General features: G+C 43.2%; 1 protein-coding gene across 2 annotated transcripts in view; it reads left to right on the top strand.

The window, feature by feature from the left end:
- The window catches only part of HIKESHI (heat shock protein nuclear import factor hikeshi), a 34,871-nt gene extending 28,520 nt beyond the window's left edge, over positions 1 to 6,351 (top strand). For both annotated transcript variants that reach the window (XM_066253697.1, XM_066253698.1), the window contains 2 exons: positions 4,638 to 4,756; positions 6,272 to 6,351. In XM_066253697.1, coding sequence (XP_066109794.1) covers positions 4,638 to 4,756; positions 6,272 to 6,326 — 174 coding nt within the window. In that variant the 3' untranslated portion in view covers positions 6,327 to 6,351. The remainder of the gene's footprint in view (positions 1 to 4,637; positions 4,757 to 6,271) is intronic.
- Positions 6,352 to 13,387: the final 7,036 nt, after the last annotated feature.

Genomic DNA, 13,387 nt, shown 5'->3' with positions numbered 1-13,387 from the left:
AGATGAGGTTGGAGATTATAGGGTCATGGCTGCAGGATAAGTCAATGGGACCTCATTGCCTTTTGTAAGTAGGCTTATATTGTCTTTGGAGGAGAAAACATAAGGAAGAGTTTTGAGCCTGGCTGGAGCCAGGCTTGAAACCCCAAGGTTGCCAGCTTGAGTGCAGGTTTGCTGGCTTGAGTGTGGGATCATCAACATGGTCACTGGCTTGAGCCCAGAGGTCGCTGGTTTGAACCCAAGGTCGTTGGCTTGAGAAAGGGGTCACTGGCTTGGCTTGAGCCCCCAGGTCAAAGCACCTATAAGAAGCAGTCAGTGGCCTGGCCTGTGGTGGCGCAGTAGATAGTCAACCTGGAATGCTGAGGTTGCCAGTTTGAAATTCTAGGCTGGCCGGGTCAGGGCACTTATGATAAGCAATCAATAAACAACTAAAGTGAAGCAACTATAGGTATGAGTTGTTACTTCTCTCTCCCCCTCCTCCTGTCTCTGTAAAATCAATAAAAAAAAATCTTAAAAAAAAAAGAAGCAATCAACAACTAAAGTGACACAACTATGAGTTGATACTTTTCATATCTCTCCTGTCTGACTCTCTCTCAAGAAACATAAAAAAAAATTAAAAAATGAGTTATGAGCAGAATAATAATATGATCAAACTTATATTTTAAAAGGCTCACTTTTTTTTTATTTTATTTTTTATTTTTATTTTTATTTTTTTTTCATTTTTCTGAAGCTGGAAACGGGGAGAGACAGTCAGACAGACTCCCGCATGCGCACGACCGGAATCCACCCGGCACGCCCACCAGGGGCGACGCTCTGCCCACCAGGGGGCGATGCTCTGCCCATCCTGGGCGTCGCCATGCTGCGACCAGAGCCACTCTAGCACCTGAGGTAGAGGCCACAGAGCCATCCCCAGTGCCCGGGCCATCTTTGCTCCAATGGAGCCTTGGCTGCGGGAGGGGAAGAGAGAGACAGAGAGGAAAGCGCGGCGGAGGGGTGGAGAAGCAAATGGGCGCTTCTCCTGTGTGCCCTGGCCGGGAATCGAACCCGGGTCCTCTGCACGCTAGGCCGACGCTCTACCGCTGAGCCAACCGGCCAGGGCAAAAGGCTCACTTTTTAATCTTTGGAAACTAATGGGGCAAAGGTGCAAGGAGGAAGATCAGTTAGGATGCTCTTGTGAAAAAAATCTATATGAGAGATGATGATGACTTGAACCAGGGGGTTTGGGAGCTAGAAGTGGAGGTGATGAAATGTAGTTGATTTCTAGAGACAATTTGAAGATGGAACAAGTAGTGTTTCTTGGTATGGATCACATGTGAGGTCTGAGATGAAGAGAGACATTAAACTATTGATCCAAAGATGTTGGCTGAAAGCCTGACCTATGGTGGTTCAGTGGATAAAGCACCAACCTGAAATGCTGAGGTTGCCAGTTTGAAACCCTGGGCTTGCTTGGACAAGCAAGGCACATACAAGAATTGCAACTACTACAAGTTGGCATTCTTGCTCCTCCCTTCTTTTCTCTCTCCTCTTTCTAAAATTAATAAATGAAATCTTTTTTTTTTTTTTTCCTGAAGTTGGAAATGGGAGGCAGTCAGACAGACTCCCGCATGCGCCCGACCGAGATCCACCCTGCACACCCACCAGGGGGCGATGCTCTTGCCCATCTGGGGCATTGCTCTGTTGCAACCAGAGCCATTCTAGCGCCTGAGGCAGAGACCACAGAGCCATCCTCAGTGCCCGGGCCAACTTTGCTCCAATGGAGCCTTGGCTGCAGGAAGGGAAGAGAGAGACAGAGAGGGAGGAGAGGGGAGGAGTGGAGAAGCAGATGGGCGCTTCTCCTGTGTGCCCTGGCTGGGAATCGAACCCGAAACTCCTGCACGCCAGGCTGACGCTCTACCACTGAGCAAACCGGCCAGGGCCTAAATGAAATCTTTTTTAATTTATATTTTAGGTGAGAGGAGGGGAGATAGTGAGGCAGAGACTCCCACATGTGCCCCAGCTGGGATCTACCCAGCAACCCTATCCAGGGCTGATACTCAAGTACTGAGCTATTTTTAGTACCTGAAGCTGATAAGCTCCAAGGGAGCTCCTCGACACCCAGGGCCACGCTCAAACCAATTGAGCCACTGGCCATGGGAGGGGAGGAGAGACTGAAGGGGAAAGGAGTGGAGAAGCAGATGGTTGTTTCTCCTGAATGCTCTGACCAGGAATTAAACCCGGGATGTCCAAACACTGGGCCGACAGTCTATCCACTGAGCTACTGGCCAGGGCCCAATTTTTTTTTTTCTTTTTTCTTTTTTTTTTTAAAACTCTAATAGTATGTTGTTATATATCACATCATGTATACTTAGGTTTCCTTTCGGGTTCTCCTATTCCTATATAATAGTTTACTTGCCTGTCCCTTTGTCAGTAAAAGTTTTAATGTTTGGTAGTCCAAGTTCTATCTACTAGTCATCAAAATAGGCTTACATATTCTTCATAATAATTTTAATATTATCTTGTTGAGTTCCATGAAAAACCTTGTTGGAATTTAGTTGGAAATAACATTGGATTTACAGGTTTAATTTTGGGAGAATTGCTGCCATTTTCACGTTGAGTCTTCCTATCTGTGAACATGTTTTATCTTTCCAGTGAACATGGTACATAGGTGCACAGGTCCTTTCATTGTTTTTTTGGTTTTTTCTTTCAAGGTTCTTAGAATTACTTTCCACAAGTTTTATTATCAGCTTGTTTAGCCTTTTTTTTTTTTTTTTTTTTTACAGAGACAGAGAGAGAGTCAGAGAGAGGGATAGATAGGGACAGACAGACAGGAACGGAGAGAGATGAGAAGCATCAATCATCAGTTTTTTGTTGTGACACCTTAGTTGTTCATTGATTGCTTTCTCATATGTGCCTTGACCGTGGGCCTTCAGCAGACTGAGTAACCCCTTGCTCAAGCCAGCGACCTTGGGTCCAAGCTGGTGAGCTTTGCTCAAACCTGATGAGTCTGTGCTCAAGCTGGCGACCTCGGGGTCTCGAACCTGGGTCCTCCACATCCCAGTCTGATGCTCTATCCACTGTGCCACCGCCTGGTCAGGCTGTTTTAGCCTTTTTTAAAAAATATTTTAAAGTCTTCCTTCCTTCCTTCCTTCCTCCCTCCCTCCCTCCCTCCTACCTTACCTTACCTTACCTTACCTTACCCTTACCCTTACCCTTACCCTTACCCTTACCTTTCTCTCTCTCTCTTTCTTTCTCTTTCCCTCCCTCCCTCCCTTCCTTCCTTCCAATCGATGACAAGTAACCAATTGTTCCTTTATTAAATTTTATCTTTTCAGCAAGGAAAAAGACTTCTTCGAGAAAATAGGTTTATTTGAGGAGATGAGCATAATCGATATAGAAGTGGAGATAAATAAAGATATTTTGAAGGAAAAACATCTTTTTCGCCCTGGCCGGTTGGCTCAGCGGTAGGGCATCGGCCTGGCGTGCGGGGGACCCGGGTTCGATTCCCGGCCAGGGCACATAGGAGAAGCGCCCATTTGCTTCTCCATCCCCCCCTCCTCCTCTCTGTCTCTCTCTTCCCCTCCCGCAGCCAAGGCTTCACTGAAGCAAAGATGGCTCGGGCGCTGGTGATGGCTCCTTGGCCTCTGCCCCAGGGCTAGAGTGGCTCTGGTCGTGACAGAGCGACGCCCCGGAGGGGCAGAGCATCGCCCCCTGGTGGGCAGAGCGTAGCCCCTGGTGGGCGTGCCGGGTGGATCCCGGTCGTGTGCATGCGGGAGTCTGTCTGACTGTCTCTCCCCGTTTCCAGCTTCAGAAAAATACAAAAAAAAAAAAGAAAGAAAAAAAAACCAAAACATCTTTTTCCCCAAAAGGAATGTTAGGAACAAAATTTTTGGTAACAGAAATTCTTCAAGTCATAAAGAAGGTACTAAAGGCAGTTCTTATGATTTTGTGCCATAATGTCATTTTATGACCTCCCTTAACTTTTAGTATTTGACTGTCTTAGAACTTAGTCTTTAAAACCAAGGTAATGCAGGAAATTTATTTATTTATTTATTTATTTATTTGCTAGAGAGAGACAGAGACAGACAGGAAGGGACAGATTTGAGAATTATCAACTTGTAGTTGCAGCTCCTTAGTTGATTGCTTCTCACATGTGCCTTGACTGGGGTCTCCAGCTGAACCAGTGACCCCTTGCTCAAGCCAATGACCTTGGTCATCTAGCCAGAGACCTTTGGGCTCAAGCCAGTGACCATGGAGTCATGTCTGTGATCCCATATCGCGCTCAAACTGGAGAGCCCCCGCTTAAGCTGGGGAACCCATGCTCAAGCTGGCAACCTTGGGGTTTTGAAGCTGGGTCCTCAGTGTCTCAAGCCAATGCTTTGTCCACGGCACTACTGCCTAGTCACGCAGGAACATTTTTTTTTTAATGTTTACTTTATTGATTTTAGAGAGAGGAAGGGAGAGGGTGAGAGAGATAGGAACATCTGCTCCTGTCTGTGCGCTGACTAGGGATTGAACTGGGAACCTCCACGCTTCAGGATGACGCTCTAACCAACCAAACTATCTGGCCAGGGCATGAGAACATTTTAAAGTTAAACTATTAAGGTCTAAGTGGAGTAATTAGCATAATACACTAATGAATCTATTCATTATTACTTTTTCAGTTCACACAAAAGATGTTGGATAACTTCTACAATTTTGCTTCATCATTTGCTGTTTCTCAGGCCCAGATGACACCAAGTCCATCTGAAGTGTTCATTCCAGCAAGTGTGGTTCTGAAATGGTATGGAGCATTTTCTTCCTCTAATATTTTGGATTTTGGTTACTATATATGTATATTTTTGCCTGTGAATGTATTTCTTCTTTGACATTTCAACATTCTTTTATTGTGAACATCAGACATTAACATTTGCATGCTGTTATAAAATATTATGATAGGATTCAGATTAGGAATGGCTCTTACCTTACATATTCTTGTACAGTAGTCATTTTGAATATATAAAGACACGAAAATAAAATTGCCTGTTTATAATAGACCACAGTTAAGGAGTGTAAATTTTTTTCTATTTTGAATTATAACTGCCATATATAAGGCTTGAAATAGCAATAAAAACTAATTTATTTTTTATATAAGTTTAGAAAGTCTTGATCTAAAGTAAATGTGTATAAGGCATCACGGTGGTGTGGACTGCACCCTGTACATGAATGACTGATAAATATATTACTTTAAAAAAAATTATTGATTTTTTTTTTTTTTCATTTTTCCGAAGCTGGAAACGGGGAGGCAGTCAGACAGACGCCCGCATGCGCCCGACCGGGATCCACCCGGCATGCCCACCAGGGGGTGATGCTCTGTCCCTCTGGGGCGTCGCTCTATTGCATCCAGAGCCATTCTAGCACCTGAGGCAGAGACCACAGAGCCATCCTCAGCGCCCGGGCCATCTTTGCTCCAATGGAGCCTCGGCTGCGGGAGGGGAAGAGAGAGACAGAGAGGAAGGAGAGGGGGAGGGGTGGAGAAGCAGATGGGCGCTTCTCCTGTGTGCCCTGGCTGGGAATCGAACCCCGGACTCCCGCACACCAGGCTGATGCTCTACCGCTGAGCCAACCGGCCAGGGCTTTTTTTTTTTTTTTTTTTTTTAAAGAGAGCAGAAGATGGGGGGGTGGGGGGAGATCTGTTGTTTCACTTAATCATGCATTCATTGGCTAATTCTTGCATGTGCCCTGACTGGGAATTGAACCTGCAACCTTGGTGCATTGGGGTGACACTCTAATCAACTGAGCTAACCAGCCAGGACAATTGATAAATATATTTCCCCAACTTTCCTCTGTTTCTACGTATTTTCTAGGATTTGTTTTCCACTTTGACTATCACAGTGATGGAGGAATGCACAGGGAGTTTGTTGAGGGGTGGTGGCATGGTGTGCGTGGATAGGGCTGAAATGTTAGATTTGAGTTTTGTTATAATGTAGCTATAAGTTCTTGAACAAATTACTCTCATCTGTTTATCTGAAATGAGGAAAGAGGAGTTAGATTTGATTTTTTTTTTCCTTAGGTCTCTTCTAGCTCTCAGATTTGCAGAAGAAAAAATTTATTATCATTTGTGCTGTTTGATGCAAACCAGTTATACTTAAATCACTATGATTGCTATCTTTTTATAAACTAACAGCTAAACTTTTTAGTGTTTTACCTTAGTTTTTTAGAACTGACATGTATAATTGTTTGCTTTTTGGTAAGTCATTTGGCAAATTATGAAAGATTCTATTTTAATTTTCTTATAAATATGTTTTTTGTTTTGTAGGTATGAAAACTTTCAAAGACGACTAGCACAGAACCCTCTCTTTTGGAAAACATAATTTGAATAAAGTAATTTTTAATGGATTCAGAAATTTGTCATGTTTTGCAGATAAATGACTCCATTTAAAAGCACGAAGTCAAAAGGATCATGACACCTAGTTTAATACTGCTTAGTGACTGTGAAGCTTGGTTAAAATCTTTATAAAAAATTAAAAACATTGAAAAATGAAAATATGTTCCTCATTAATGACTTTTCCCTTTTAAGCCTAAAATAGTATTCAGAGGCAAAACATTTTGTTTTGGCTATGACTTATTTTTACTTAAAAATAAAACAGATTCACAACCATAGTGTGCCAAATGCCATTGCATTTATAATTTTTATTTAGTTTTATACTAGTTGGTTAGAATAGTTAACTTAAAATCAACTACATCAAAACTTGGGGTAATTTTTGAAAACATCAAATATACACAAATATGGAGAACTGTGTTCAATTAGTATTGGATAAGAGTATAGGTTTTTTCAGTTAATATAGGTTGGCTGTCAGTTTTTACATCTGCAAATTCATACATTTGTATTTCTTTAATGCTAATAACGATTGATCACTGATGAATCATGTGACGACGTGGCTTGCTACACAGCAGTATTTAAGCCTATGCGCAGAATGCATCAGCCAACGGTAATAAAATTAGTAGAAGCAGAATGATCATTCTTTTTACTAGAATGCAAAGCCGGGAACTTAGCTACAGAAAACATGTCCCTGAGTCCAGCCGGGTCTAGTCTAATTTTCCTTTAGCTTACTCAAAGACTGCTCCATATGTCCAGCTGTCTTCATATAGCTACAACAGGAAGTATTCACTAAATACACACTGGCCCTTGGTTCACTGAGAGGAAATAAAAGACTATGTGATTGTCTATGACAGTTGTGGGTAGTAAATGTAAACTGGTTTGTTGGGTTTCCACAGAGAGTAAGTCAAAATTTGAATCACCTTTCATATCAGTGGATAAGTCAAAATGTAGACCACCTTTTCTGTTGAAGTAGGCAGTCTTGCACAGTTTGCATAAAGAGAGTCAGTTATTTCTTCTGAGAGTCCTCTTGATTAGCTAATAACTGGTTCATTTTGGAAGTCTCTGGTTATCCTCAAGAAAACACTACTATGGAGAGAAAAGGGCCTCTTCAATATTTCATGCACATAAGACATGTTTGGGTTTAGGAAGTGGATGAGGATTTATACAATCTGAAGAGAAACCAGAGTATTAGGTGGATGAAAGCCTGGTGTTGACGAAACTAATCCCTGATGAGTTACATATAATATTGGGAATAGAGATATATTTTATCATAAACAGGAACGAACCAGTAATTGTTTCTTTGAGGTGGGCACATTCTCGGGAGTTGAATTCCTGCATAGAAGTCTGGAAGATCTTTGGAGAAAATGCGTAGTGCAGGGAGAGTACCTTCAGCATTTGTTCCCTCCCCTGGTGAGCTTGGTTCTGCTATAATGATAATAGCAGGAGTAAAGTCCCAGTTTTTACAGGAATAAACATTAGAGCCTAACCAGGCGGTTATGCTGTGGATAGAGTATCAGACTGGGACGAGGAGGACCCAGGATCAAAACTTGGAGGTTGCTGGCTTAAGTGCAGTGTTACCTGGTTTGAGCACAGGCTCACCAGCTTGAGCGAGGGGCCGCTGGTTTGAGCATAGGATCATAAACATGACCCCATGGTCTCTGGCTTGAGCCCAAAGGTCGCTGGCTTGAAGCCCAAGGTTGCTGGCTTGAGAAGGTGTCACTCACTCTGCTATAGCCCCCTGGTCAAGGATAATGAGAAAGCAATCAATGAACAACTAAGGAGCCACAATGAAGAATTGATGCTTCTCACCTCTCTCCTGTCTGTCTGTCTGTCCCTATCTATCCCTCTGACTATCTCATCAGAAAAAGAAGAAAAAGAATGAATATTAGAAAAGGGAGTAAAAGGAGAATGAAGAGTGGGGCAAATTATGAGGAAAATTCAAATAATCAGAAGGGATGGCTTGGAGGATATTGATCTCAAGAATTTTAAGAACAATTATTCAACCTTTTACAGTGGAATTTGACAGATTCAGAGAGTAGTTATGGTCTGAGAAAACTCATAAAAAGTTTTGCATTTCTTTTTTTATTTTTATTTTTCTTTTCTTCTCTTTCTCAGCAGGGGAGGAGAAAGATAGATGGTAGTGGTGAATAAGAAACAGGATTTTGCGAAGGGAGGGGAGGGGGCTCTCAGAGAGAAGAGACCCGAGCACAAAAGAGGTCCGCAGAGGGACCAGAGAAAAGTCCTGAGAGAGGGGCGCCCCCGGGGGTCAGGCAGGAGGGAAGGAGAGTTGGGAGTCCGTGGAGAAAGAAAGATTAGGAGTGTAGGTTTTAGGTGAGGTTTCTCTGGCCAGAAAAAGGCCTGTGTGGTGGAACAGGCGGCACAGAGATTAAGGACTGGTGCGTGAATAACTAGAAGCCATGTATGTAAGAGATCTCCAATCAGTTCCCAGCTTTATTGGCGATAGTTAAATTGGTGAGGGTGTAACACCGAAAGTCCCTTCAGGAGGCTAATTCCTGCTACAGCGGAGAAGAACACTTTTTCCTTCTTTAGGGAGGGAGATTCCTGTGCCCCCACAACCACCTTCAGTCCTCGGAGTGGTCATATTTGAGTATCAGCGTCCCAAAACTCAAGCTCTGGCCATGGAAGAATAAAGTGGATGTGGTCGGGATGTCTCCACAAGCATACGCACTCCGAATGGAAAGACTTCCCTGACGTAGCTACGGTTTCGGACAGGGAGTCTCGGTGGAAAGAACTGAGGGGAGGCTGGAGGCAGGGGACTTACCGCGCCGTGCACCAAAGTGGGTGGAAGGTCAGAGGTCCTGGTTCTTTCTCGGAGGGGAAGGGGAAGAGGAGCGGTCCTTGCGGACTTCAAACTCCTCCTGGGTTTTCGGCACCAAAATGTAAGGTATTTTTCCTGCAGAGAAGGAAGGAAGGGGGTCAGAGCCACAAAGGGTGGAATAACAAAAGGCTTTATTTAGTACAGAGCGCATCCTGCCCGGTGAGGTTCCCTGGCCCCAAGGAAAGATGGAGGCCAGGGAAGTCACCAGTTTTGCATTTCATAGAGGATTAAGAATAAAATGAAAAAGATATGAGTCTACTATATTAAGAAACCTGTGGGGCCCTGGCCAGTTGGCTCAGTGGTAGATTGTCAGCCTGGCGTGTGGATGTCCCAGGTTCAATTACAGTCAGGGCACACAGGAGAAGCAACCATCTGCTTCTCCACCCTTCTTTCTTTTTTTAAAAGATATTTATTTATTTATTTATTTATTTACAGAGACAGAGAGTCAGAGAGAGGGATATATAGGGACAGACAGGAACGGAGAGATATGAGAAGCATCAATCATCAGTTTTTCGTTGCGACACCTTAGTTATCCATTGATTGCTTTCTTATATGTGCCTTGACCACGGGCCTTCAGCAAACCGAGTAATCCCTTGCTCGAGCCAGCGACCTTGGATCCAAGCTGGTGAGCTTTGCTCAAACCAGATGAGCCCGCGCTCAAGCAGGCAACCTCAGGGTCTCGAACCTGGGTCCTTTGCATCCCAGTTCGACGCTCCACTGCGCCACCACCTGGTCAGGCCACCCCTCCCTCCTTCACTTTTCTTTTTCCTTTCCTGTAGTCATTACTCAATTGGAGTGATTGGAGCAAGTTGGCCCCAGGTGCTAAGGATGGCTCCATGGCGTCTGCCTCAGGCACTAAGAATAGCTCGGTTGCTGAGCCACAGAGCAACACTCCAAATTGGCAGAGCATCCCCCTGTAGGGGGCTTGCCAGGTGGATTCTGGTCAGGGCACATGTGGGAGTCTGTCTGTCTCCCCTCCTCAATAAAAACAACCAAAAAATCTGTTGGATGATTTTCAGGAAATGTCAAACCATAATAAGAAAAAGAAGGTAAAGGAGCAAAGGTATCAGAAAATCAGCCTTTTTTTGTTTTGTTTTTTGTTTTATTTTACTTTTTGCTTTGGATGGGAGCTGTCCACTTTTTCACTTTTTCTCACCTATTTGTCTTAAGGGTCTTTCTCCAAAGATGTTGGCTTCTGAAGGATTCCTGAGAATCACTGGTTTCAAGGTCCTGATGGAGTGGTTGTCTAGCAGTCTGGAGAAGATACTTGTGGTTTAGCTGGGAAAAGGAATCCAGGAATCAACATCTTGGGAATTTTACTGCCAGGCTAGTTGTTACAGCAGGGGTCCCCAAACTTTTTACACAGGGGGCCAGTTCACTGTCCCTCAGACCGTTGGAGGGCCGGACTATAAAAAAAACAACAACTATGAACAAATCCCTATGCACACTGCACATATCTTATTTTAAAGTAAAAAACAAAATGGAAACAAATACAATATTTAAAATAAAGAACAAGTAAATTTAAATCAACAAACTGACCAGTATTTCAATGGGAACTATGCTCCTCTCACTGACCACCAATGAAAGAGGTGCCCCTTCCGGAAGTGCGGCGGGGGCCAGATAAATGGCCTCAGGGGGCTGCATGTGGCCCGCGGGCCGTAGTTTGGGGACCCCTGTGTTACAGTATCTGATAAGCTGATTTTCATTGAGGGCAGTTTTTCTCTGATGTCTCTTCAAGAAGACTAAATTTGCTACAGATTGAGGGTGTTAAAGACATTGATGTTTTTGTAGAATGGATGAGCGTGGAAACATCTATTGAGGTATAGCACAATTTATAAGATTATTATAAATTATAATTATTATGAGACTACAAACATTATGGGCAATGATTGTGCCTTAGAAGGCCTGTAATAAGTATATCTTTTTGTAGACATTTAATGTATCAGTCTTGACATGAACATGAATGTGTTTCTTTTTACTTGAAAAGTAGTTACTTGCTAAGGTCTGAATGTGCATGTTCCCACAAAATTCTTACATTGAAATTCTAATGCTCAATGTGATGGTAGTAGGAGGTGGGGCCTTTTGGATGTGATTAGGTCAGGAGGGCAGAGCCCTCATAAATGAGATGAAAGTCCTTGGGAGAGCCGGGAGAGTTCCCTTGCCTCTTAAAAACTGTGAGGCAAGTCTGTAATACACAGAAGAGGGCCCTCCCCTGACCACGCTGGCATCTTGATCTTAGACTTCAGCCTCCACAACTGAAAAATTTCTGTTGATAATAAGCTTTCTGTGGTATTTCGTTATAGCAGCTTGAATGGATTAAGATACATTGAAACATTTTTTATTAACAGATTTTACTCATGCATAGTTTAAAGAAGGTTGAATCTTGATTTGTCAAGATTTATTTTTAAGTTCAGTCTTTTGAAGAACTTTTAAAATAGTTTTGATTTTTTAAATTTTTATTTATTTTTAGTGAGAGAGGAAGGGAGAGCGAGAGAGAGACGGGAACATCAGTCTGTTTCTGTATGTGCCCTGACCAGCAACCTCTGTGCTTCAGGACAATGCTCTAACCCAGTGGTCCCCAATCTTTTTTGGACCACAGACTGGTTTAATGTCAGAATATATTTTCACGGACCGGCCTTTAGGGTGGGACAGATAAATGTATCACATGACCGAGACAAGTGTCAAGAGTGAGTCTTAGAGGAATCTGGTCATTTTTTAAAAATAAAACATCATTCAGACTTAAATATAAATAAAACGGAAATAATGTAAGTTATTTATTCTATCTCTGCGGACCGGTACCGGTCCACGGCCTAGGGGTTGGGGACCACTGCTCTAACCAACTGAACTATCTGGCCAAGTCCTTAAAATGTTTTTTTTTTTATTTTTATTTATTTATTTATTTTTTGTATTTTTCTGAAGCTAGAAACGGGGAGAGACAGTCAGACAGACTCCCGCATGCGTCTGACTGGGATCCACCCGGCATGCCCACCAGGGGGCGACGCTCTGCTCACCAGGGGGCGATGCTCTGCCCCTCTGGGGCATCACTCTGCTGCGACCAGAGCCACTTTAGCGCCTGGGGCAGAGGCCAAGGAGCCATCCCCAGCGCCCGGGCCATCTTTGCTCCAATGAAGCCTCCGCTGCGGGAGGGGAAGAGAGAGACAGAGAGGAAGGAGAGGGGGAGGGGTGGAGAAGCAGATGGGTGCTTCTCCTGTGTGCCCTGGCCGGGAATCGAATCTGGGACTTCTGCACGCCAGGCCGATGCTCTACCACTGAGCCAACCGGCCAGGGCCAAAATAGTTTTGAATCAATTAAAATTTGCAAAATTCCAAACAAACTTAATTTCTTCTATTTTTTTCATAAGATGAGGGAAACCCAAAGAATTTAGACAAAAAGAGACATCTTAACCATTTTGTATGCCTGGATTGGGGAAATACAAAATTTAGGAGTTGTCAAAGGAGATAAGACCATAAGTTAAGAATATCTAAAGGCAAGAAATGGACTCAGCCAATATCTACATTCAATATACTAGGAAAAAAATAACCATTTATCATCTGTGCCCAGTGGATCCATTTAAAAAATATTTCTAAGTTATTTTTTGAATAACTTACAGAAAAAAAGAAATAATAAGGAACTTTTTAATAATTTAAAATAATGAGAAAACAGGAAACTGAAATATGTGTTTTATATTTCCATAGTTTTTGTTTTTTTTGTTGTTGTTTTTTTTACAGAGACAGAGAGTGAGTCAGAGAGAGGGATAGACAGGGACAGACAGACAGGAACAGAGAGAGTTGAGAAGCATCAATCATTAGTTTTTCATTGCACATTGCAACACCTTAGTTGTTCATTGATTGCTTTCTCATACGTGCCTTGACCGCGGGCCTTCAGCAGACCGAGTAACCCCTTGCTGGAGCCAGAGACCTTGGGTTCAAGCTGGTGGGCTTTTGCTCAAACCAGATGAGCCTGCGCTCAAGCTGGCGAGCTCCAGGTCTCAAACCTGGGTCCTCTGCATCCCAGTCCAACGCTCTATCCACTGCGCCACCACCTGGTCAGGCTATTTCCATAGTTTTGATGATATATGTACCTGATAAGGGCATTGTCTTCTGAATGTCACCATGCATAAGTTGTTGTATATGAACTTGGGACATAACAATCTTGTAAATGTCTCTAGATTTCAAATACATTGCTAATAGGCTCTCCCTTATTTCTGGTTCTTT

This window comes from Saccopteryx bilineata, chromosome 1 (assembly GCF_036850765.1).
Source record: "Saccopteryx bilineata isolate mSacBil1 chromosome 1, mSacBil1_pri_phased_curated, whole genome shotgun sequence".
Lineage (NCBI taxonomy): Eukaryota > Metazoa > Chordata > Mammalia > Chiroptera > Emballonuridae > Saccopteryx > Saccopteryx bilineata.
This window is presented reverse-complemented; position numbering and strand designations above follow the sequence as displayed.